The sequence below is a fragment of the Schistocerca gregaria genome, chromosome 3 (assembly GCF_023897955.1).
Source record: "Schistocerca gregaria isolate iqSchGreg1 chromosome 3, iqSchGreg1.2, whole genome shotgun sequence".
NCBI lineage: Eukaryota > Metazoa > Arthropoda > Insecta > Orthoptera > Acrididae > Schistocerca > Schistocerca gregaria.
In genome coordinates this window covers 901,918,177-901,944,237 of record NC_064922.1, presented here as the reverse complement: position 1 = coordinate 901,944,237, position 26,061 = coordinate 901,918,177, and the positions used below count along the sequence as shown (strand labels likewise).

General features: G+C 44.0%; 1 protein-coding gene across 1 annotated transcript in view; it reads right to left on the bottom strand.

Annotated features, from left to right (window-relative positions):
- Positions 1–26,061, bottom strand: part of LOC126355193 (adenylate cyclase type 2) — a 286,733-nt gene that overhangs the window by 79,461 nt on the left and 181,211 nt on the right. The window contains exons 8-12 of the mRNA XM_050005421.1: positions 23,527–23,757; positions 17,297–17,355; positions 10,365–10,535; positions 1,869–2,124; positions 1,178–1,315 (exon numbers count right to left, since the gene is read on the bottom strand). Of these exons, the coding sequence (XP_049861378.1) occupies positions 1,178–1,315; positions 1,869–2,124; positions 10,365–10,535; positions 17,297–17,355; positions 23,527–23,757 (855 nt within the window). The remainder of the gene's footprint in view (positions 1–1,177; positions 1,316–1,868; positions 2,125–10,364; positions 10,536–17,296; positions 17,356–23,526; positions 23,758–26,061) is intronic.

Here is a 26,061-nt window from a genome sequence, read left to right as displayed (position 1 = left end):
TCAAAATGTCGCTCCTGTTGTTGTTGTTGTTGTTGTGGTCTTCAGTCCAGAGACTGGTTTGATGCAGTTGTCCATGCTATCCAATCCTGTGCAAGCCTCTTCATCTCCGTGCAATTATTGCAACCTACATCCTTCAGAATCTGCTTATTGTATTAAAAACGATCGAATTTGCACGGCAGTACATCGACTGGGAGTCAACTGAGGTGAATCACGTTATATGCTTCACCGGACAGATGGCTGTTCGCTGGCTCAATAGTTGGAAGGGTTCAGGCCGGAGGAGAGAGCGTTATGGTCTCGGGACTGTACCTTTGGGACTCCCTGGGTGATGTTGACATTCTGGAAGGCACAATGGATAAACATAAGTATACATCTATCCCTGGAGACCATGTCTACCCCTACACACAGGTTTTTTTTTTTTACCTCGGCAAGATGGCATCTACCAGCATGACAATGCAACGTGGTTTGAAGGGGACCAGGATGAATTTATCGTGCTCCCCTCACCATCCAAATACACTGGGTTTCAGCGCAATTTATAATCTATGGAACGATCTCGATCAAGCTGTTCGCACCAAGGATTCTCAACCGCGAGACCTATCGTCGCGTAGGCATGGCTCTGGAGTCGGTACCTATCAGTACCTCAATGATCATTCAGGCTTAGGCATCTGGTGAGTTTAACGTGACTGGAGTGTGTACGTCTATCGTGTAATAGCTAGAAGGAACGCCAGCACCTATATAGCAACAACTCACATCTTATCTGTAAGAGTGCACCATAAAAAATTCGACATTAACAATTTCATATTCACTTTTGGCCCTAAAAAATGAAAAACTGGTTTTATCAAAATTTTGCTGTAATCAAATGGAAGGAATAATATTGTCAATAGAGGAACAAAAACATAACACTCTTTGATGAAACCTCGGGTTGTCAGCCGGAGACAGGGTCGTCGTGCAGCACTGCTCCAACGAGGTTCCCTGCTCGTCATCCTCATTTGGAGTCTGTATCCTGAAGATGACGAGTACGGAACACGTCGAAACTTTGCTGCAAGATGACTCTGCCACTAGACTGATAAGCCGAGAAGAGACAGTGAAATTCGTCGAAGACGCCTGCGCTTTCACACAGTAACCCTGTTCGGTAGCGGGATGAGTACAGAGCACATGGCGTGACGGGTGGGGCACCTACCGGTACGGCGTCCGGCGTGAGGGCGGCTCCCAGGACGGGCCACGGGTCCTCGGCGGCCACGTCCGTCCAGTTGGCGCTGCTGTTCACCGCGGCCAGCAGCTGCAGCGCCGGCGCCTCTCCGTCTGGGCCCACCTCCACCTGCAACAGCGAATGCGGCAAAAACCTTTTCTCTCTGGTACGCTGTTGTTACAGGGTAACACTTTATAACTGTTCCTCTGAGCCACAGAATTCATTGTATTACGGCAAACAGTTATGAATAATACCAAATCATCAGTTTCATTAGACTTGTACATGCGTTCGTAACGCTTTTATTTTGCATGCTGGTATTCCGGTTGCTACCGGTTTATTTATTGATTGTCATTTTTTATTTGTAGTTCACTGTTGCTGTTGGAGTTACATATTGTCATTCTGTCACTCGGAGGAAAAATGAATGGAGAAATCTTAACTTTCCCGACATATTCTGAGCAATTCTTAGGTTTGAACATCCTTCCTTCCTTCCGCTACCATTCTGCTATGGGTAACAGAGTTGCATCAACACCCTACTCCCAGTACTCCTTCAGGGAAAGTGTGTCACACAGTGTATAAAATTTCGCCGCAACTACTACAGACGTCTCAGAGATATGCTGCAACATACACACCGACTCACAAACGCAGACAGGCTAGCAGTGGGTTTGCACGGCGGTGTACTCACCAGTGTGATGACGGCGCAGGCGGCGAAGAGCGCTGCGGTGATGGAGAAGACGGCGAGGCGCAGCCAGCGGTGGGCGCTCACCGTGTGCCGCCCCTCGTCGCCGGCCGCCGCCCCCGCCGCCCCCGGGCAGCCGCCGCCCACGGCAGGGGTGGGCGACGAGCCGCCCCCGGGGCACCGACCCTCCAGCCAGCACAGGTAGGCGAACACTAGCAACGCGCATAGGGTCGCCCCCAGGGACCCCCACAGCACCACGCCTCTGCGAAAAGGCCACCATTGCAACCAACAGCCAAATGCTTCACAAAACATACAACAGAGCGTGCAGCCCAAGCAATAATAGCAATACATGACATCAAAAACATCCGCCTAGAAACAGCCATGAAATTATTCAACACAAAAATCTCGCCAATCCTGGCCTGTAGGATGGAGGTTATATGGGACCATCTGACAGAAAAAAATCTAGAAACACTAGAAAAGTTAAAATCGACCTACCTAAAAAGAGTACTAGGTCTCTCAAAGACAACAAGATCTAGACTAGTGTACCTGCTAGCGAGAGAGACATTCCTAATTGAAGACATCAGACTTCGATATATGATGCCACACACCAGGCCTTCCAGAAAGCAACTGAAGATCACGGAGGACAAACGAGAAAAAAATATGGCCGGAGTTCTATGGCACCGAAGCAATGACGAACCGCTCATGGACAGCACCAAACTTCGAACAGCGACATGTCGTAACTAGACTTTCTATTCACGGCTTTCATCATCTAATCTGCAAGAACAAAACTTATCATGACCCAAGCATAACATTTGTATGTGAACTGTGTAACGAAGCCTGTGAACGATATCACACAGAACTGTGCAGTAAAAGAGTGAAATCGATAAATGAATATGTATGCAAAAATTCAGTGACATGTCGTAACTAGGCTTTCTATTCACGGCTTTCATTATCTAATCTGCAAGAACAAAACTTATCATGACCCAAGCACAACATTTGTATGTGAACTGTGTAACGAAGCCTGTGAACGATATCACACAGAACTGTGCAGTAAAAGAGTGAAATCGATAAATGTATACGCAAAAATGTAAATGTAAAATGACAAGCAAAGTAACTGTATATGGCTATTTGGCTGCAATTTTATTAAATAAAGACCACCATCTCCCTCAGTACATGCCCCTGGCAACGGACCAACCTCACTCAGTGTTGCTCTGTCTCTGGCACGATAAACAGCAGCATTTCGTCGGTGCCCTTGGTTGCACAGACATATGCCGTTCGGAAACCACAAAGAAACATCCCTCACCGGGGCTTACAAAGCTACACTCAGTGTGGCGCTACTGGTGAAACTTGGCGTACGAACACTAGAGCTATCAGTACGAGAGAGAGGCGCACAGTATTCGTTCACAGAGAGCGAACGTGAAATGGCAACGAAGATACTAGGCACAAGAGCTACAGTGAAAAAGAAGTAATAGACTGCTTCGATAGGTAAAGGCTGAAAATCTGGAACAGGACACATACAGGGAAGAGAATTAATTTTTTGATATAGTGGACCAGGACTGCAACAGTTATGATACCAACAGAGAAAAAGAGAAACACTAAAAAATGTGAAGAGCACCGGACCATCAGTCTAATTTCTCATGCAACTCAAGTATTGCTGAGAGTGTTGAATAGAAGGTTATATGGCAAGCTGGATAGGGGGATTGCAGAGGAGCAGTTCGGCTTTAGAAGAGAAAAAGGAAGAAAAGATGCTATTGGCCTGTTAAGAACTAGAGCGGAAAGATATATGGAAAAGGTTAGATTAATATTTGCTGAATTTATAGATCTGGAAAAGGCTTTTGACAGAGTTCAGTGGAACAAGCTGACGGATATTTTGAAGAAGAAAGGAGTAGATTGGAAAGAGAGATGAGTGATACAAAATCTATATTTACACCAGAAAGTAAGGATAAGGATTGGAAATGAAATGTCAGAAGGAAGCAGCATTGGACGAGGTGTTAGACAAGGTTGTTGCCTGTTGTTTAACGTATACCTTGAAGAGATTATTGCGAAAAGCTTAGATGGAAAGAGAGGAACATGTATTGGTGGAAAGAGAATAGAGTGTGTAAGATTTGCTCATGACATGGTATTAATGGCCGCAAGTGAGCGGACAGTGAATAATATGCTCAAAGATCTGAATGAAGCTTGTGTGGAATATGGGATGCGAATAAACACAGCAAAAACAAACAGTATGGTCATCAGTACAAGACGCAGACTGTCTAATATTAAAATAGGACAATCTACCATTAGCCAAGTAAGTCAATTTAAATATCTTGGAAGGACAATAACTGAAGACTTGAGATGTCACCAGGATGTGTAAACTCGAATTGCAATAGCGAAGGAGGCATTCAACAGAAACAGGAGACTCTTATGTGGCAAATTAGATAAAGGAGTAAGGAAAAGACTTGGAAGATGTTTTGTCTGGAGTGAGGCAGAAACATGGACGCTGAGACGAGAGTATGAAAAAAGGTTAGAAGCATTTGAGATGTGGATGTGGAGGAGAATGGAGGGAATAAGCTGGATGGAAAGAGTGGGTAAGGAAAGAGTATTGGAAAGGGTTGGTGAGAGAAGATGTCTGCTGAAGGTTGTAAAGGAAAGGAAAAAGAACTGGTTGGGACATTCATTGAGAAGGGAGTGCATGCTAGCAGATGGTTTGGAAGACTGGTTTGTGAGGGAAGACTGAAAGGAAGAAGGAGATACAAGATGATAGACGACGTAAAGGGAAGAGGAAATTATGCAGACCTGAAGATGATGGTAGAAGACCGGACAGCCTGGAGAACCACCATGTGAAAACCTGCCTTTTGGCAGAACACTGATGATGATGATGATGACCAGGAAATACGCAATCTACTGTAACTTTTTATTAATGTTAGGGACTGAAGACTCATGAAGTCAAGATCACACATGAAATTTCCTTTATTTGGATTTTTAAAAAATGTGTGTGAAATCTTATGGGACTTAACTGCTAAGGTCATCAGTCCCTAAGATTAAACACTACTTAACCTAAATTATCCTAAGGACAAACACACACACCCATGCCCGAGGGAGGACTCGAACCTCCGCCGGGATCAGCCGCACAGTCCATGACTGCAGCGCCTGAGACCGCTCGGCTTATCCCGCGCGGCTTATTTGGATCAATTGCTAGCTAACAATCTAGCCACGTTCAGGTCGTAGAACGTACTTGATTAGTGTTGGTGCCATCATGGCTTCACATATCGTTAAAATCCTTCTTAAAATGACAACATCCACACATGACAAAATTAAAAATACTTTTTCATCGTTCGTGATCAGCGTAATTTAACGATGGTCATAAAACAAAGGCGTTGTGCTGTTACTCAGTAACTAACACTATCAGTATTTACATCATGAAATGATGAACTTCATGTTTCATCGAGCTAACTTTCTTGGTAATGACATATAATATGAAAGCTACTTTCATCGTTTAAGTTTTGCATACCAGTGTATTTGTAGCACACTCGCAGAGAGATGTTTTACTGTCTGGCTCTGGTGACATGCACAGCTATTCGACTCAATTGTTGTGTCCACACGTCGTTACAGGACTGGACTGGACTGATTGAAGGGGGTTATGGGACGAAACCGTGAGGTCATCAGTTCCACAGTTCAGAAGTTAATTGTGTAAGCTAGCGGTGTCCGCTAAAAGTTGGTGCATCCTGTCATAAGGGTCAAACTGTAATTCAAGAAAGCTAAAAATCTACACAGTAGAAGGCATAAAAGGGTAGATAAAATCTAAAAACTGGAAAAACAGAGGGACAAAAGAGCGGTCTTTACAAGGGGAGTGGTCATGGGTCCCAGACGCAGAAAACATGAAGAGAAGCCCCAACCACATCCACCCTGCCCCTGCTCCAGCAGTAAAGCAAAACCCTATAACTGGAAATAAAACCCACTTTCATATAGGAATCTGAGGACCAGTTCAGCCACCAGTCACTTGTCAGCTAATATTAAAGACAGGGAATTTGGAAGGTTATACTTAGTACGAAGGGCCAAAAGAGGGGACCTTCCACCAATATATGGAGTACCGTCAGTCTGACTCCACAGCCACATTGTGGGGGTGGCTTGTTAGGCAAGAGAAAACAACGGGTGAGCCTTGTATGACCACGTGGACTCCTTCCTAGAGGAGCAGAAGGGAGAGAGGAGATTATTACTAACACCAGTAGTGCACCAGATGTCATTCCACTTTTGGGCAAAGAGAGATATGACGTGTACCTGCATATCTGCATTGGAATCACGAAAGGCAGTTAGGGTCAAATATGTGCCTCTCTAGTCAAATGGTCAGCCTATTAATTCCCTGGGATGCCCACATGGCTTGGGAGCCAGAGAAAGGCAACTTAGCAGGCTTCACAGTCAAGGGTCTAGAGAAGCTCATGGATAGCAGACACAAAAGGGTGACATGAGTGGCGTCGGTCTATAGCCTGCTGGCTGCTCATTGAGTCAGTACATATTAAAACTCGGTGGAGGGAGGCCTGAGTAACAAAATAGAGGGCACTGTTAAATGCTAGCAGCTCTGCTCTGAACAGACTACATAATCTCGGTAGTAAATGGTGTTCCATGCCAGCAAGAAACGTAAAAGTGTATCCAATCATATGTATCGTTTTAGAATCATCAGTGTAGAAGATGACGGCATTCTGTAACTCTTTAAGGATGGCATGTGCAAGATGCTCGAATAACGTACAGGCGACAGAGACCTTAGGATCCTGGAATATTTCGATCCTAATCTGTGGTTTAACTACAATGCAAAGATGGTGGGGGGGGGGGGAGGGAGGGCACATTCCAGTGAGTGGAGATGGAGATCCTGACAAAGGAAAGTGAGGATACATTCCAACTGGCAATCCCTCCTGAGGGCAGGTATCAGGAGGAAGATATCCCAAGTTTGCAAAGAGGGCGGGGTACACGGGATGAATGGTCGAATGCCGATTGCGCAAGAAACCATGAGTTCGCTCTATCGTATTTGTAGTGGGGAAATATCCGCTTCTGCAAAGAAACTGTAGACAGGACTAGTGCAAAAGGCACTGATATCCAGATACATCCCATAAGGGTCAAATAGTTTCAGAGTGGAAGGAACTGCTAAGCCATAAATCACACACCCATGATCTCTTGGCTGGCGTTCAGCTGATTCTACCGAGTGGGAGCTGCAGCAAATGCAAAACTCGTCGACATACAATGCCAGTGTAACCAGAGCTTAACAGAGGTTACAAGCCCATTGATGGCAACGAGGAAGAGTGTGGCTCTTAACACAGTACCCTGTAGGATACGTTCTCCTGGATGTGAAGGATGCTGAATGAAGTGCTAGATCTACCTAGGATAGGTGGTGCCATAAAAACTCCCATCTGCAAATCGGAAAGGGGTTGGAAAGACCCAGTCATGGAGGGTAGCGACAACGTTACGGTGCTAATCGAATGCGTTATGTAGGTCAAAGAAGACTGCACAAGGTGTCGGCGTTTAGCAAAAGCCTGTCGGATTTCTGTTTCCATTCTGAGTAAATGGTCAGTTGTAGATCGTTCGTCCTGGAAGCCACACTGATAGATGAAAAAAGCGACAATGTTACGGTGCTAATCGAATGCGTTATGTAGGTCAAAGAAGACTGCACAAGGTGTCGGCGTTTAGCAAAAGCCTGTCGGATTTCTGTTTCCATTCTGAGTAAATGGTCAGTTGTAGATCGTTCGTCCTGGAAGCCACACTGATAGAGGAAAAAAGATCCTGAGATTCGAGTACCCAGCATAATCGGAAGCTAACGACCCACTCGAGCAGTTTATGAAGGACGTTGGTCAGGCTAATCGTTTTGTAGATGAGCCAAATGCATCTGAAGACAATGAGTATTGTTGCATCAGTGTGGACGAAAGTGCAAACTCCTCCAGATGCTATCTTGGGCCCACATCATTCTGATAGGACGCCCGATAACCACGAAACGTTGGAGAGTGATTATCATGGAAGTCTTGAAAAGCAAGACAGAATGCAGAACAAGATGTTGCATTTCCGTTAGGTGACGGTTATATCAGTCGCAATTCCAATTGATTATCGTGTGTTGAGAGTTCAGGATAGACATATAGAAGCTGAGGGGAGATCATGCCACTGGGTCAGTGGTTATCACTGACGTGAATGGCGTGACATGCATAAAAACAGGGCCTGATTGAGAGTGAGAGGGAGGGGGCGAAAGCCCCTGGGATGTTGGGGAAACCTCGTCCTTGGTCTTGTGTTGCTTCTTCTTCTTGCTTGGAGGGGGTGAGGAAGTATTATCAGTAAGAGAATAGGTGGCAGCGATGTCTGTATTGGACAGAAAGCAAGTGACTTTGGGGCCTCAGAACATGGGTCCCTCGTCTTACCGTAGGTTGCAAGCTTCCTATCTTGAGAATGTCGGAGAGTGGTGTTCCGAGAGGGAGCACTGTCCCTAGTAGGAGCCAGAAAAGTGGATTTGTTCTCTAGCTTAGGGGGAGGAGGAGGGGGGGTTCCTTGATGCGAAGGGATGGGAGCTACTGGGGTGGAGGTAAGGGAAGGGGGGGGGGGGGGCAGCATGGAAGTAAGGCGTGGGGGACACGAGGGGAAGACATAATCGAGGCAAAGTAGGTGAGAGATTAACAGGGTGAGGTCTATCAGACTTCATTATCAGGCCTCAAAGTAGCTAAGACTGTCAAACATCCTTATTTCTGGATTATTTTTTCCTTTGTATACACTGGACACACTGGTGAGCAGGGAGAGTGTACACCAGAGCAATTTACACAGTTAGGCAGTAGGGTGCAAGGGACCCCACATGAAGAGGGCGACCATAAGCACCACACATGGGAGCGGTATAGCATCACGAGGTCATGTGGCTGAACTTGAGGCAACTGAAGCAACGCATGGGAGGTGGAATGTACTGTTTGAGTTGTATTTGTATACCATTACCTTCACCTTCTCGGGCAGGGTATCCCCTGCAAAGGCCAAGATGAAAGCGCCAATGTCTAAACGATGTCGTTAGTGCCTCTCTGGACGTGCTGGACGAAATGAAACCCACGTCATTCCAGAGTAGCCCTGAGGTCATCGTTGGACTGGAGGAGAAAGGTCCTTATGAAAAATTACACCCTATGTCATAATGACACTTGTGAGGGGTGATATTCACTGGTATGTCTCCCAAGCGGCCGCAGCCATTGAGGCTGGCTGACTGAGTGGCAGGAGTTGCCTCTGTAAGGAGGGAGCCTTAAGGACTTGTCCTCAGTACTTTCCACGGAAAGGGGTTTGATGGAGGCAAAAGTCTCCCTATCAATCCTGGTACAAAGAAAGAACTGCAGAAAGGGTTTTGCTCCAAGTCAGCGGGCCTAGCCTTTCTGCCAAGGGGGGAAAGTCTGGGGTGGCAGAAACAGGAACTGAGATAGAACTATTGGTAGGAAGAGACGTGGCCAGAGAGGGCCAGAGAGTTCAATACCTTTTATGTGCCAAACGTCCACCCTGGTACCACCCACTACGATCAGGGGCTTGCCTCGTGGGCGCCATCCACCTACAGCAACGGCTGCCTGGCATGGCAGTCGTTGCCGGGAGTTCCGATGCGTGAAAAAGGTAGGCAACCATTCCTAGGCTTACGTCAGCCATTCAGAGCGCAGGTACGAGCAGTGTGATCCCTGTTGTGCCAGGGGCCTCTGTCAGATGGGGCTGTAGAACTGGTAACCTAGGAAGGAGGCGAAAGGGGTATGGCTAAAAGGAAGGGAAGAAGGAAAACGGAGAGGAGGAGGAGGAAGAGGAAGATGAGGAGGACGAGGTCGAGAGGAACCCACGCCAAAGGCACTAGGGACGGAGTTGTTCCCCATATGCTCAGACTACAGATTCCAAATTTATAAATGGAGGCCAAAAAAAACAAAAGGAGGAGGAAAAGCAAGTAACTGAAAACCGCAACACGGAACGAGGTCAGGAGGGTAGCTGGGCCGATGTAAATAAGAACAAGTTAGGGAAAGGAGGCAGCAAAGGAAAAGGAACAACAACAGGGAGGGAGACGGAAGGGGAAGGTAAAGTAGCCTGGAAATGAAGAAAGGCTGCAATAACTCAAGGACCCGTGTGTATCACACATGTACGCACATAAGAGCTGTGGGCCCCGTGGGCGAGAAAATGAAAGAGATAGTCGAAGTGTAAGTTAGCAGCAGAAGAAGTAAGGACAATTTGGATATGTCGTTAGTCAAGTGCCTTCGAAATAGTGAGTAGATCATTTTGTCCGGAATGTCAAGAAATTCTTATACAAACGATATTCGAAGAAAGCTGTTCGATAATCCAGTTGCCACCATCATATATCTCGCACAGGAATCGTGAGAATAAGGTGAGAGAGGCATGTAAAGAATATGAGGCATGTAAAGAATATGAGGCATGTAAAGAATATTTTGACCATCGCTCTTTACGGAGTGGGACAGGACAAAAAATCACGAATATGAGCAGTCACTGTAGAGCGGTATGTAGGAGTGTGTGGGTGTGATGTAGTAAGAAGGCGGCGCTCACCCCTTAAGAATGAGCATCTGCACGGTGGCCATGCAGAGGAAGAGGCCGAGCGCGGCGAGCACGTAGTAGCGGAACTGCAGGTCCGGCTCGCTGCGGTAGTCGGTCTCGTGGCCGCTGTCTTTGAACCACAGGAGTGCCGGGTTCATCTCCTCTGACTGCGACACGCACTGCCTGTGTGCAAACATGCAACATCTGGCTGCTGTTGTCTACATAAATAAAAATGTAAATGTTCGTTTCTTTAAAATCTAAAATCTTCTGAAGTTCTTCGTCGATTCTGACACAACGTTGCATGCGAATATACACGTGTTTTTATACACCCACTTTTTTAATCATACGTATACAGTGTCAGAGAGAGGGAAGAATACGAGACGGACAGAGGGGTGGGAGAAAGTGGACACAGAAAGTGAAAACTATGAGATGAAGAGAGAAAGGGGCAGGAGGAGATGGAGAGATAGGTGGGAGGGAAGGAGAAGATGGACATATAAAGGGGGAGGAGACGATGGACATAGAAAGGGGTGAGAAGGTGATGGACAGGAGAGGGGGACAGAGAGGGGGCGGAGGAGATAGATAGATAGATAGAGATAGAGAGGAGGAGGAGGAGAGAGAGAGAGAGAGAGAGAGAGAGAGAGAGAGAGAGAGAGAGAGAGAGAGAGGGAGGGAGGATAAGATGGACAAAGAAAAGGAGGAGGAGGTGATGCACAGAAAGAGGGGGAAGGAGGGGGTAATGGACAATGACAGAGGGGGAAGAAGAGATGGACAGAGACGGGGTTTGGAATGGGGGAGAAAAAGATTAGGATGTGTATCCAGTTCACACACATGTTAGAAAATTGTGCTCTCTGTTTTTCTTTTTTTTAGTTTAAGTTGACTGAGCCATAGCAAAGCGTGTCTGGGAAAAGTTAGTATGCTATATAATACACTAGCTGACTGGCTGACGGAGCCTGGCTACATACTTATCCTTATTCCTCCAGAGCTGTGCTTAAATTTCACCCCATCTCTCCAATAAACCTACACCCAACATAGAAATGCTAAGGGTGTCCTACTCCCCCCAGCTCCCCACTAATTTTTCCTGACTTTAAATTAAGTGCGCACCTCATTAAGTTGAAATTGCTGCCATACCGTGGTTTCGTCTCTGAATAAAGAGGAAGAACTCACGGTGCGCTATGTCAGGATACTACGGAAGGTAAGACAAAATTTCTGTAGCCCAAAGAAGCAGCATGTGTCACTCTTTCTGCCTTAGAATGAGCTGAGCCGTTATCGTGGAGCAAAAACAAACCCCTTGTCAGCTTATAACAATGCTTCTTTTTGACAGCCTTGTTAGGACGTTTCGGTGGTTCCTCCTGTGATGGTTTGCCTTTACGAGGATAATATGTTAACATCAAATCAAGGTAGTCACAAAGGCGTTCAGCATCACTTTGCCCGATGCTGGTTCTGTCTACTTCGCCGTTTTCGTCAGTTGTGAATCCGCTGATTTCCACTGCTTGTTTTGCTCCTTTGCCTCGAGGTGATAGTGATATCCGCTGATTTCCACTGCTTGTTTTGCTCCTTTGCCTCGAGGTGATAGTGATATACCCAGAATTCATCTACGGTTGTTCATTCCGAAGGCTGTTTTGCTGTAGATCTCCATGCTGCCCTGTCCTGTGCAATCCTCTCGATCTCTGCACAACTAAAGTAACCAACAGGAATTTGAACCCACTAACCGTTTTCTGGCCTTCGTCTCCCTCTGCAATTTTTTACACTCACACTTGCCTATATTACCAGACTGACTATCCCTTGGTGTCTCAGAACGTATACCACAAAACGATCCCTGGTTGAGTCAAATTGTGCCATGATTTTTTTTTCTCAGTTCTATTCACCACCCCCTCATTTGTTATTCTATCTACCCGTCTAATATTCATTATTACTCTGTAGCATCACATATCAAAACATTCACTTCTCGTCTGAACTGCTTATCGTCCACGTTTCACTTCCGTACAGCGCTACAATCCAGAAAAGAATTCCCAACATTTAAGTCTATATTCGATGTTAACAAATTTCCCTTATTCAGAAACACTTTTCGTGCTACAGCCAATCTACAGTCTTTATCCTTTCTACTGCGCCACAATCAGTTATTTTGATGCCAAATTAGCAAATTCATCTACTTCTTTCATTTCTAATTCAATTCTATCAGCACTGCTCCATTTAATTCGAATACATTCTATTATCCTTCCTTTACTGTTGCTGCTGTTCATTTATAATACCTTTCAAGACACTATCAATTTCTATCTGCTGCTCTTCCACATCCTCAACCGTCTCCGCCACCGATAACTGTCAAAGTTATTATTTCTTCTCCATGAATTTTTGAATTTAATTCCCTTTACGAATTCGTCCTGGGTTTCCTTCATAGCATGTTGAATATACAGATTGAATAACGCTGGGGGTAGGCTATAATCTTGTTTCACTCCCTTCTCAATTATGACTTCCCTTTCATATCCCTCGCGTCTTACAACTGCAGTATGATTTCTGTATAAGTAGTATAAATCTTTGGCCGGCCGGGGTGGCCGAGCGGTTGTAGGCGCTACAGTCCGGAACCGCGTGACCGCTACGGTCGCACGTTCGAACTTGCCTCGGGCATGGATGTGTGTGATGTCCTTAGGTTAGTTAGGTTTAAGTAGTTCTAAGATCTAGGGGACTGATGACCTCAGAAGTTAAGTCCCGTAGTGCTCAGAACTATTTGAACCATCTGAACTATAAATCTTTCGCTTTCTTTATCTTCTTGTATTTTATCTCTGCTACGTTCAAAATTTCAAACTGTATAGTCTAGTCAATAGTATCAACACTTTGTCTAAATCTACAAATGCTATAAAAGTAGGTTTGTCTTAAATTTTAAATTAACAACAGCCTCAGTTACAATGTTTACCTAGATTTACCTAGGTTTCAGTTGGGATAACTCAACCTACGGCTGCCGTACTGCGGTCGCGAAGTGAGGTCGAGGCTTTTCCCAGATAAGTTATTGCATTATGGTGATGTATTACTATATCATAGTTTTTAGTTTTTGACATTGTAAATTATGGACAAATCGTAGTTCCTTTTATTCAAAAGAAGGTTGGGTTATCCCAACTGAAACCTAGGTAAACCTAGGTAAACATTGCAACTGAGGCTGTTGTTAATTTAAAATTAATATTCAGATAGTGAAGGGAGACGAAAATTTAATAGTAATGGGTGACTGGAATTCGAGTGTAGGAAAAGGGAGAGAAGGAAACATAGTAGGTGAATATGGATTGGGGCTAAGAAATGAAAGAGGAAGCCGCCTAGTAGAATTTTGTACAGAGCACAACTTAGTCATAGGTAACACTTGGTTTAAGAATCATGAAAGAAGGTTGTATACGTGGAAGAACCCTGGAGATACTAAAAGGTATCAGATAGATTATATAATGGTAAGACAGAGATTTAGGAACCAGGTTTTAAGTTGTAAGACATTTCCAGGGGCAGATGTGGACTCTGACCACAATCTATTGGTTATGACCTGTAGATTAAAACTGAAGAAACTGCAAAAATGTGGGAAATTAAGGAGATGGGACCTGGATAAACTGAAAGAACCAGAGGTTGTACAGAGTTTCAGGGAGAGCATAAGGGAACAATTGACAGGAATAGGGGAAAGAAATACAGTAGAAGAAGAATGGGTAGCTCTGAGGGATGAAGTAGTGAAGGCAGCAGAGGATAAAGTAGGTAAAAAGACGAGGGCTGCTAGAAATCCTTGGGTAACAGAAGAAATATTGAATTTAATTGATGAAAGGAGAAAATATAAAAATGCAGTAAATGAAGCAGGCAAAAAGGAATACAAACGTCTCAAAAATGAGATCGAGAGGAAGTGCAAAATGGCTAAACAGGGATGGCTAGAGGATAAATGTAAGGATGTAGAGGCTTATCTCACTAGGGGTAAGATAGATACTGCCTACAGGAAAATTAAAGAGACCTTTGGAGAGAAGAGAACCACGTGTATGAATATCAAGAGCTCAGATGGAAACCCAGTTCTAAGCAAAGAAGGGAAGGCAGAAAGGTGGAAGGAGTATATAGAAGGTTTATACAAGGGTGATTTACTTGAGGACAATATTATGGAAATGGAAGAGGATGTAGATGAAGACGAAATGGGTGATACGATATTGCGTGAAGAGTTTGACAGAGCACTGAAAGACCTGAGTCGGAACAAGGCCCCCGGAGTAGACAACATTCCATTAGAACTACTGACGGCCTTGGGAGAGCCAGTCATGACAAAACTCTACCAGCTGGTGAGCAAGATGTATGAGACAGGCCAAATACCCTCAGACTTCAAGAAGAATATAATAATTCCAATCCCAAAGAAAGCAGGTGCTGACAGATGTGAAAATTACCGAACTATCAGTTTAATAAGTCACAGCTGCAAAATACTAACGCGAATTCTTTACAGACGAATGGAAAAACTGGTAGATGCGGACCTCGGGGAGGATCAGTTTGGATTCCGTCGAAATGTTGGAACACGTGAGGCAATACTGACCTTACGACTTATCTTAGAAGAAAGATTAAGAAAAGGCAAACCTACGTTTCTAGCATTTGTAGACTTAGAGAAAGCTTTTGACAATGTTGACTGGAATACTCTTTTTCAAATTCTAAAGGTGGCAGGGGTAAAATACAGGGAGCGAAAGGCTATTTACAATTTGTACAGAAACCAGATGGCAGTCATAAGAGTCGAGGGGCATGAAAGGGAAGCAGTGGTTGGGAAAGGAGTGAGACAGGGTTGTAGCCTCTCCCCGATGTTATTCAATCTGTATATTGAGCAAGCAGTAAAGGAAACAAAAGAAAAATTTGGAGTAGGTATTAAAATTCATGGAGACGAAGTAAAAACTTTGAGGTTCGCCGATGACATTGTAATTCTGTCAGAGACGGCAAAGGACTTGGAAGAGCAGTTGAACGGAATGGACAGTGTCTTGAAAGGAGGATATAAGATGAACATCAACAAAAGCAAAACGAGGATAATGGAATGTAGTCAAATTAAATCGGGTGATGCTGAGGGAATTAGATTAGGAAATGAGACACTTAAAGTAGTAAAGGAGTTTTGCTATTTAGGAAGTAAAATAACTGATGATGGTCGAAGTAGAGAGGATATAAAATGTAGACTGGCAATGGCAAGGAAAGCGTTTCTGAAGAAGAGAAATTTGTTAACATCGAATATAGATTTAAGTGTCAGGAAGTCATTTCTGAAAATATTTGTTTGGAGTGTAGCCATGTATGGAAGTGAAACATGGACGATAACTAGTTTGGACAAGAAGAGAATAGAAGCTTTCGAAATGTGGTGCTACAGAAGAATACTGAAGATAAGGTGGATAGATCACGTAACTAATGAGGAGGTATTGAATAGGATTGGGGAGAAGAGAAGTTTGTGGCACAACTTGACTAGAAGAAGGGATCGGTTGGTAGGACATGTTTTGAGGCATCAAGGGATCACAAATTTAGCATTGGAGGGCAGTGTGGAGGGTAAAAATCGTAGAGGGAGACCGAGAGATGAGTACACTAAGCAGATTCAGAAGGATGTAGGTTGTAGTAGGTACTGGGAGATGAAGAAGCTTGCACAGGATAGAGTAGCATGGAGAGCTGCATCAAACCAGTCTCAGGACTGAAGACCACAACAACAACAACAACATTTATAAAGTTGCTGACAGGGCCACAAAATGTTGAAAATATTAAAAGGTTCGTCTTTCTGTAAGCTGTCTAGGCTCAATATTGATTTGCGTGTTCCTCCTTTTCTCCGAAACTGAAACATCCTCACCGAAGTCTTCTTCTACCAGTTCTTCTCTTCTTTTGTAAATAATTGGTGTCATAATTTAGAACCATAGGTTACTGAACTGACTGTTCGGTACCATTCACACCTGTTATCGGCTGCCTTCTTCATGACGCCTGACCATATTTCGTGTGTCTGATGTGTCTTGTTCACTAGGTGCAACAATTTTCTCATTCCTGGCTCCCTCAAGGATATCAGTAATTCTAAGAGGATGTCGTCTACTCCAGTGACCTTGTTTGCATTTGGGTAATTAGGCGGCTAAAGGAATTATCTTGGTTGGTCTGACGTAGCTGCTACTTTTTCGTTCTTACTGCCGACCAGCAGGTTTTTGAATGTGTTCCAGAAGGCAGGAAACTTACTAATGTTCAGAATGACTTGCAAAATATTTACAACTGATCCTTGACCGGTTTTCACTTTTTTTCACTGCCTCCTCGATTGTAGTACCGGTTCTCACATTTTCTCCTTTACAATTCTGATAATTCTGATTTGTCTGACTACACTGGAAACGCCTGCGCCATCTAACCACTGCGTCATATTACTGTGAATTGCTTCCGTACACTTACACGAATTCCTCAGGGATGGTTGCCCTGTTGTTCCCCTTCAAATGCAGAAAACGTATTACCATACGATACTCCACCTAGTAATAGGCTGCGCCACGTTGCTTTAAATGTTCTAGTAGAGTGCTGTGTTGCATGTATTTCAATGTTTCGATGTGTACGAGCACTTTCAGACATGTAACTGCAGAAAAAAAGGGGCACCATTACACAACTTTACAAATAGTGATTGGTGCAATATATATGTATTTTTCGGGGGGGTCGAGTAAACTGCACAGTGACTAATTCGATCAATAACGGAAACTTGTTTCGAAGTATAGAGAAAGTTGAAGGTCGATGAAGAATCACTCATTAGCACGCCAAGACGAACAGTTCCTTAGTAGACCGAAGTGTCTAGTCCTTTTATGACGACGTAATGTACTTCTCTTTTAGATTATTCTTTTTATTCTATGAAAAACTATTACCTAATCATCAAAGTAGAACAGAACTGTAGCAGGTGTGTATTATAAACTGTCGCTCCACATTCAGTAGAACGAGTAGCCACACAACAGTATGGATAAGTGTAGACACTTTGGACGTACACTTACTTGCAGTCGAAGCAGGAGCTCTCGCTGGGCAGCAAGTTTGACTCAATCATGGAGATGCTCTGTAAACAAAAAACGGACGGTGCTAATTAAATATGCGTTATGAGAAGCTGCCTGAAAAAAAATATCCTTTGTAATCGGCGAATGAGACAGATACATGAAATAAAACACCAAACTTGGAGGCAGGAAAGTTAAGTTGGGGTAAAAAGAATGATGAGACCATAATTTTATAGTACTGAGCAAACAAAAACCATAAGTGTATTACACTGGCCAACAAAAAAATATTTCTTGCTTACTTTTCTTAGGTAACAGTTTAGTCTCACATCTGGCGACAGGTTTTTTATCACATACACTTTAGTCACAATGTGACCTCGTTATGAATAAGCAAAATAGAGGTAGTAAGGATTAAAAGTAATTTAACTTCGCAATGCAAAAAAGTATTTTACTGAAATAAATGTGAAATTAACTCATTATTTCGTAATTATTATACATATTTTTTCTGTATATTTCTTTTCTCTCTTGAAGGTCGATGAAGAATCACTCATTAGCACGCCAAGACGAACAGTTCCTTAGTAGACCGAAGGAACTGTCTACTAAGCATCTATTATAGACTTTTCTCCCTTGAGTTCTTTGCTGTACTTCTTGGCGAAGTGGTCTACAGAATCTCACATGATAATGGTAGTCCAGCAGTGATGATAACATCTTTGCATCACTCTGATACCTTGACGGAAGCGCTCACCTTGTTGAACAAATAAATTATCCAAATGTTCAAGGAAATATCAAGGTGACTTCAAACAGTCGTTTTGCGGTTCATTAAATATCACAGTTTCTTGAACTTTTACAGCACGTCGGTTACAACAGAAACATAACGATGCAGAAACGTTCTAGACTGTGATAAAGCGTGGAATAAATTTAAGTCTTTCTAATTATCTGAATTAAAACAGCGGTACTGCCAACATCGAAGTTTTCCTAGTCATAAAAAATTCCACTTTCTTAGCTTTTGCTACGTTGAATATTATTTGTGTTTCACAAATAATTGAACTGTGATAGAATTAGCCATCTTCGAAATCATGGTTTATAAAAATAGGAAACATGATAGGAAGACGCATAGAAAATAACAAAATTCCGTAATAACTAACGGATAGGTTTTTATTAACATAATGATTCAAAATGTTCCACCATTATCTTGATTTCATAGATAATGATTCCCATTGCACATGGCTGGAGTTCTGCCATATATTGGCCATAGGACATTTTCCTGTATTTAACATGGAGCTGATGGCAACGCTTAATGCATGTGATATATAACCAGTTGCAGTAATTTTCAAATTCCTTGGTGAAATGTTTATTCAACTGTCGGAGTGAGGTACTGATGAGGTCACCATTCCTCGTTGAACAGTGTGATGTTGTAATTAACTTTTGAGTCCATACTGCATGGCTCGTAAGTGAATGTTGGCTTTCTACCTGTAGAACCGCCGGATATCTTCCGCGGTTTATAGTGGTAAGTTTATAGCAATCGAACGTTTTATTCGCCATTGATGCTGTAGTTATATCCACATAAATGGTTTTGGCTCAGTTACGAGTCATTGCAAGTGCCTGGTCTGTGCAATGCCGTTCTCGGATACTGCCTGGACATGCGTAACCTTCAAAATCAAGAATAGAGGTTTTTTTCAGACGAAAATTGCCAAAGTACTTTCCTTGCGGCGTTTACTTGAAGAAAGTAGATGTATGAATTTAGTGAGACAAACGAAATGTTTCTTTTGCAGCAACCACAGAGCGTCTGGCAGGGACAACATTTGGGACAGCGGGAAGGACGTCCCTTAGAGCCGGGTCCAATGATCTCAACACCCTCATATTGCCTGTCTTATTGCTTTCACTGCGTTCCCTTTCATTGTTTCGAAGTTAACATTAAACTAAGACTGAAGTTATCAACGATGATGAATATTGAATAAAATTCGGACTGCTAAGAAACTTATCCCAACTGATTATCTGGGAGGGGGGGTGGGGTGGGGATGAATAACGAACTTCCCTCTGCCACGTATTTTGAAAAACACGGATAACATAACGTCCGCTGTAATATGTAATATTTTGCGACCCGGCGCTCTGGAAAAGAAGCTTCTATTTACGCCTCTATGACGCAACATAATAGTCCACCTATAATTAAGTAGTGTAAATGACCACGTGTAATCAAGTGGTGACCAAGTCTCGTTACGCTAAGCCGAATTATCTCACTGTCCAACTCAAAATCATTAAAGCTGTACCCATATTCTCTCACTGTGCTTTTACTCAAGCACAAAAAAAGCAGGATGTACAGTAGCTGTCAGATTCAAATGCAGCATCTGTTGCGGTTCTCGACCAGTCGGGACAAAGTCCATTATTTTTATGTTCTCGTGCATACCATACGATGGCTGGTTGCAAATCTGTCCACTGTTTAAATGATATATCACGTGAGACATCAGCCTCAGCGGAACGTGGCAAATGCACTGACTGAAAAGGAGCATATGTGACTACTGTTTCACATATTAACAGAAAAATTATAGGGAGAGCTGCGGAGGAAACGCTACGTTTATACGTCCGTGCTACTGCGCCAATCTGCGACAATACCGTCGAACATTTCACTGTAAAGAGGAGAGAACACACGAACATACTACTTTCTCAATTGTTAGTGGGATCCTATATTGCAGACCGCTTCAAAATTGTCCGCTTTTGCTGAACCTCATCTCGTTGCAGGAATCGAAGCTAGGTGTGGCGATGACGTCACGCGATGCTGGTATTCGACGATTCTTTTTTAAAAGATTGTCTCGAATGTCCGTTATACACTTGTTGTAGGTAACGAAGCAACTTCTGTACTGTCGCTGATGTCGTCGGGAGCTTGATGTCATGCGATTGCAGTTCCAGCATGTGCACAAGCTGAAACATGTGTCACTAAAATTTACGGAATATGTTACTCTACACGACGTCCCAACCGCGAAATAGTTTGGGTCACTGAGTCACAAGGTAGATTTGATAGCTTATTGACATGGTTTTACAGTTCTCGTAATGTTCAAACCGGATATCGTGCAGACACGTTGTCTCAACACAACTCACCAATATGCGTTCCACACACACGCAAAAATTGTCTTAGTTTGTCCAGAAATGAAAGCACAGTTTACTCAGTAGTAATCACATCCTTCCACCAGCAATTCACACTGATGTGCTGCGCTTATTAACTTCAATGTCTCGTCGTGTCCTCTCATACGAAATTCAACGTACTAACCATGACATCACATGAACAATCTTCATATACTCGTCACTGAATCTACCAGGGATGTTTCGAAGTGGCATCGCAAAGGTTAGCACCCTGTAACCAAGACTGGCATGGTGGTGTCACCCAGGGTAGATTGTTCATTGGAGGACACAGGAAATTAAAGCGCTCAATTTGATACGACTGGAAAGACAAGAATAGAGGAAGACACGTCGCAACCCCTCTTGCATGGTCTACCAGTCAGCCATGACTAGTAACAGGGACTGCATATATACCAGGGGAAGATAGGACGACGGTGTGGTAGAGGCCCTAGACGGCAAGGGACTACATTTCTCATCATTTGTCACGTTCAGCCAATTGTGTGAAGATATGGCATCAACCGCAATAGCAGCCAATAGTGCGGAAATGCGGTGTCGCTCAGGGCCAGGAGCCAACAGCACGGAGCCATAATATCACTCTGTGCTATTGGATAAGTCACGCCCTGTGACAGACAATTCTGAAACGCATTTCCCGAGTACAGTTTTGGAGTTTATAAGCTGAAACTTTTCCGAGGCGTGTTCTATCGCGAGTCGTCGAGTGGACCCGCAGCCGACCACGACATCTCCAGCAACATCATGCATCGGAAAAAGAGGGACACTCTTTGACAGTACTTACAACAGGAAAGAGAATGCAGTCACGTAACAGTCGTATCAGAAATTAAGTCTAATTTCACAATTGATTTTCTACTCTACATCAGTCATCTGATAGGGACACGCTCATCTCACAAGTCTTTCTGCAAGAGTGACGTCATATTAACGTCACACGCAATATCCGCACTATCAGGAGTTACTACTGAACTTTCAATGTTATCACTCCTCGTTTTATTCGCAGCATTTAAAGCTTCGGTTCTTGCCTAACCACAAACTCGGGAACGTAATATATTCGGAAATAATGAGTCAAATACACTACTGCCCATTAAAATTGCTACACCGAGAAGAAATGCAGATGATAAACGGGTATTCATTGGACAAATATATTATACTAGAACTTAAATGTGATTATATTTTCACGCAATCTGGGTACATAGATCCTGAGAAATCAGTACCTAGAACAACCACCTCTGGCCGTAATAACGGCCTAGATACGCATGGGCATTGCGTCAAACAGAGCTTGGATAGCATGTACAGGTACAAATGCCCATGCAGCTTCAACAAGATACCACAGTTCATCAAGAGTAGTGACTGGCATATTGTGACGAGCCAGTTGCTCGCCCACCGTTGACCAGACGTTTTAAATTGGTGAGAGATATGGAGAATGTGCTGGCCAGGGCAGCAGTCGAACATTTTCTCTATCCAGAAAGGCCGGTCATGCATTATCCTGCTGAAATGTGCGGTTTCGCAGGAATCGAATGGAGGGTATAGCCACGGGTCGTAAAACATCTGAAATGTAACGTCCATTGTGCAAAGTGCCGTCAATGCGAACAAGAGGTGACCGAGACATGTAACCAATGGTACCCCATACCATCACGCCGGGTGATACGCCAGTATGGTGATGACGAATGAACGCTTCCAATGTGCGTTCACCGAGATGTCGCCGAACACGGATGCGACCATCATGATGCTGTACACAGAACTTGGATTCATCCGAAAAAAAGACGTTTTGCCATTCGTGCACCCAGGTTCGTCGTTGACTACACCATCTCAGGCGCTCCTGTCTGTGATGCAGTGTCAAGGGTAACCGCAGCCACGGTCTCCGAGCTGATAGCCCACGCTGCTGCAAACGTAGTCGAATTGTTCGTGTAGATGGTTGTTATCATGCAAACGTGCCAGTCTGTTGACTCAGGTATCGAGACGTGGCTTCACGATCCGTTACAGCCGTGCGGATAAGATGTCTGTAATCTCGAGTGCCAGTGATACGAGGGCGTTGGGACCCAACTCGGCGTTCCGTATTACCCTCCTGAACCCATCGATTCCATATTCTGCTAACAGTCATTGGATCTCGACCAATGCGAGCAGCAATGTCGTGATACGATAAACCGCAATCGCGATAGGCTACAATCCGACCTTTATCGAAGTCGGAAACTTGATGGTATGCATTTCTCCCCATACACGATGCGTCACAACGTTTCACCAGGCAACGCCGATCAACTGCTGTTTGTGTATGAGAAATTGGTTGGAAACTTTCCTCATGTTAGCACGTTGTAGGTGTCGCCACAGGCCCCAACCTTGTGTGAATGCTCTGAAAAGCTAATCATTTGCATATCACAGCATCTTCTATTTGTCGGATAAATTTCGCGTCTGTAACACTTCATCTTCGTCGTGTAGCAATTTTAATGGCCAGTAGTGTACTTGTCAAAAGGAAGAATATGAATTTTGCTGCTGCTCGTATCAGCCGCAACAATTAAAATTGTGCTCTTTAGTTCCTACTTCGGTCTCTTCTAATTAGTTTGCGCAACAACGGAACGTCGCTTTGAACAGTCTATGTTTTCCAGTAAGTCAGAAATGTAGATAACATTGAATATTACAGAACATATTTGTATTTAATTTATTAGCAAGTCGCAGAATGTTTTAACAGTATTAAAATGGAAAAAAATTGACGGGCAGTAGGATTCAAACCTTCATCCTTCACCTCCGTAGACCGCAAGATTATGCATTACGCTAGCGTCTGGTCATGTGATTTTAGTCTCCTGTATTGGTAACTATAGTATCTCTTGAAGGCTTATATCTCTGATGCTTTATTAACATACGTTTAATGGCGATGGTGATGTGTTTGTCATAAATTTCCAGTGCGCCGTTGCTCTGAAACGGCGTATTGAAAGTTGTAATAGGAAACCACTAAATACGTCAAAATGAAGACGGCGCCTCCCACTTGGATTGTCGATATTGCGCCTGATGCCAAAATCAGGTCACTTTTGCAGAAAGTCTCGTGAGATGAGCATTAGCTCCATCGGACACGTCAAGGAAAATAAACTTCGAGAGAGAAAATATAAGAGAAAGGAGCGTGAGCTGACCGTGAGGCCGATGTTCTTGGCGAGCGTGCTCTCGGCGATGTTGGCGAACGGCTTGTCGGCGCCCCAGCACTCCACGTACTTGGTCATCTTGCTGGGCGAGCGGTTGCGGGACAGGTCGGAGGCCGTGCTGGCGGCGCGCAGGCAGTTGCTGCCGCCGCCGCCTCCGCTGCCCTCCTGGGCGCCACCCCCGCCACCTGCCGAGCCATCCTGTCCGCCGCCGCCGTCGTTTTTCTGCAACAGCAAGCGCCTTCAGCTGACACCTTGCTTCAAGCAGGGATCTCGACGTGTTGCTGTGCGCACCTCTTAGACAGATGAGAATCCACTAGTTCCTATTTTACTGCAGTTTAAGTGTGTATTAGTGTTCTTCAGTTTAAAAACAGCGCCAGGTAGAAGTTGCCGTACGTTAGTCATATTGGAAGGAACGTGTCAGGGCTGTGGATTAGCGTTTCATGTGGACGACTGTAACAGGTGGGGCGGGGAGAAAGGGGTGCAGTAAAGTATCAATTCTTCATTCTGAAAGCATGGTGAGGTTCCTGGTTTTTACTTAGGCATTTCACATGATTTTCATGATATCGCATTACGCTTCTCTTCTCACCGACATCATCATCTCTGTCTATAATATTTTTATCAAATTTCTTTCCATCAAAAACAGCTCTAAGATATGTTCTCTCTACCTAGTCAGCGTTCTCTTCTTTGCTTACTGGTTATTCATCTGCTCTCGTGTTTTCTTTTCAATATTTTCTTTATTTTTGCTACAAACAGTATCTATCTTCCTTGCACTCATGCAAGCTTCAAAACCGTAGTAATTTATCCTCTATCCATTCCTACTTGCCCACCTTCCGCTGCCCTGTTTCATTTTCTGTATTTTTACGTTGTCTTCTTCCGTCACGTTGCCTATGTATTTATGCTACGCCTTATCTTTTTTCCTAGCTCTTCCTCTACTTCCTTCGCTATTTTATCTCTCATTGCGGGTCATGCACCTTAAGTTATATTCTTTTCCGCTGCTTCAGTTATCTGTTGTTTAATGCTCTCTTTGTAATTCTCGATTACCTCTGAGTGTGTCAAACTATTGACGTCCAGTGTTCACTATATCCTACCTCTTTGCAACTTCTTCAGCTTACCTCTGACTCTTGTTATCAAGAAATTACCGTCCGAATTCTCATCTGCTGCTGGAAATACTTTTCAGAGTAAAATGTCGTTTCTTAGTAGCATATGATCTGTTAGAAACTGTTCCATACATACTACCTTCTTTCACGTTTCATAAATCTATTTTTGTAATTTTTGAATCCTCCTTTTCCCCAGTCAACGCCGTTCCAATAATTTTCTTCTGATCATTTTACAAATAATTACAATTACAACCGGTCACAATTAAAATTCGTCTCTCATAACGTACAGAATAATCTTTTCATTATCTGCGGAGCTAGTGGGCGTATGTAGGCTACTTACAACACAGTGGTCCGCCGTGACTGCTTGTCTATGTTATCTCTGATTACCCGTTTACTATACTATTCGTTGTAGTTGACATGCATTCCTGTTTTACTGAGCATTATTGGACCTACGCCTATATACGACTCTTTGATTTTGTGTTGCCGTCACTGGTATCGGACACACAAGGAATCCTTTTTGCCTGCCATTGCACTAACTAATTCCCACTAAATCTGGCTTGATCTAGTCCACTTCTCTCTTCCACTTCTCTAACCTGCCAACACACTGAGTAGCCCTCGGCGCAATTTTACCTCTGAAAAATTTTTCCTGTGTAGATTCAGTCGTCATTAAACCGTACAACAGAACTGAATGTGCTTTTGGAAAACAATGACATTTTTCCCTTGCCTCAATCCGTGGCGCGTATCAGCAACGGCAAGGGCACGGTGCTGTCATAAAGCTGGGAGCCGGCCGCGGTGGCCGTGCGGTTCTGGCGCTGAAGTCCGGAACCGCGGGGCTGCTTCGGTCGCAGGTTCGAATCCTGCCTCGGGCATGGGTGTATGTGATGTCCTTAGGTTAGTTAGGTTTAAGTAGTTCTAAGTTCTAGGGGACTTATGACCTAAGATGTTGAGTCCCATAGTGCTCAGAGCCATTTGAACCATTTTCATAAAGCTGGATCAGTGTATCATCGAGAAAAAATGGTTCAAATGTCTCTGAGCACTATGGGACTTAACATCTGTGGTCATCAGTCCCCTAGAACTTAGAACTACTTCAACCTAAGGACATCACACACATCCATGCCCGAGGCAGAATTCGAACCTGCGACCGTAGCAGTCGCGCGGTTCCGGACTGAGCGCCTGAATCGCTAGACCACCGCGCCAGGCATCATCGAGACTTTTACCCGTGTACCTACTGTAAAGGCTGGTGATCGCTTCAGGTATCATGTGTTTGTCTACTCTTTCCACAGTTAGCTGTACGAAATGGTAGCATCCACGTTTCGGCTAACTGTAGCGTTCGGCAAACCACAGTGAAGTGCATGAAAGGGTATACCTGCTCTGTAACACGTATTACGGTTTCTTCCTGATCCATTCCGTATGAAGTGCTGGAAGAATG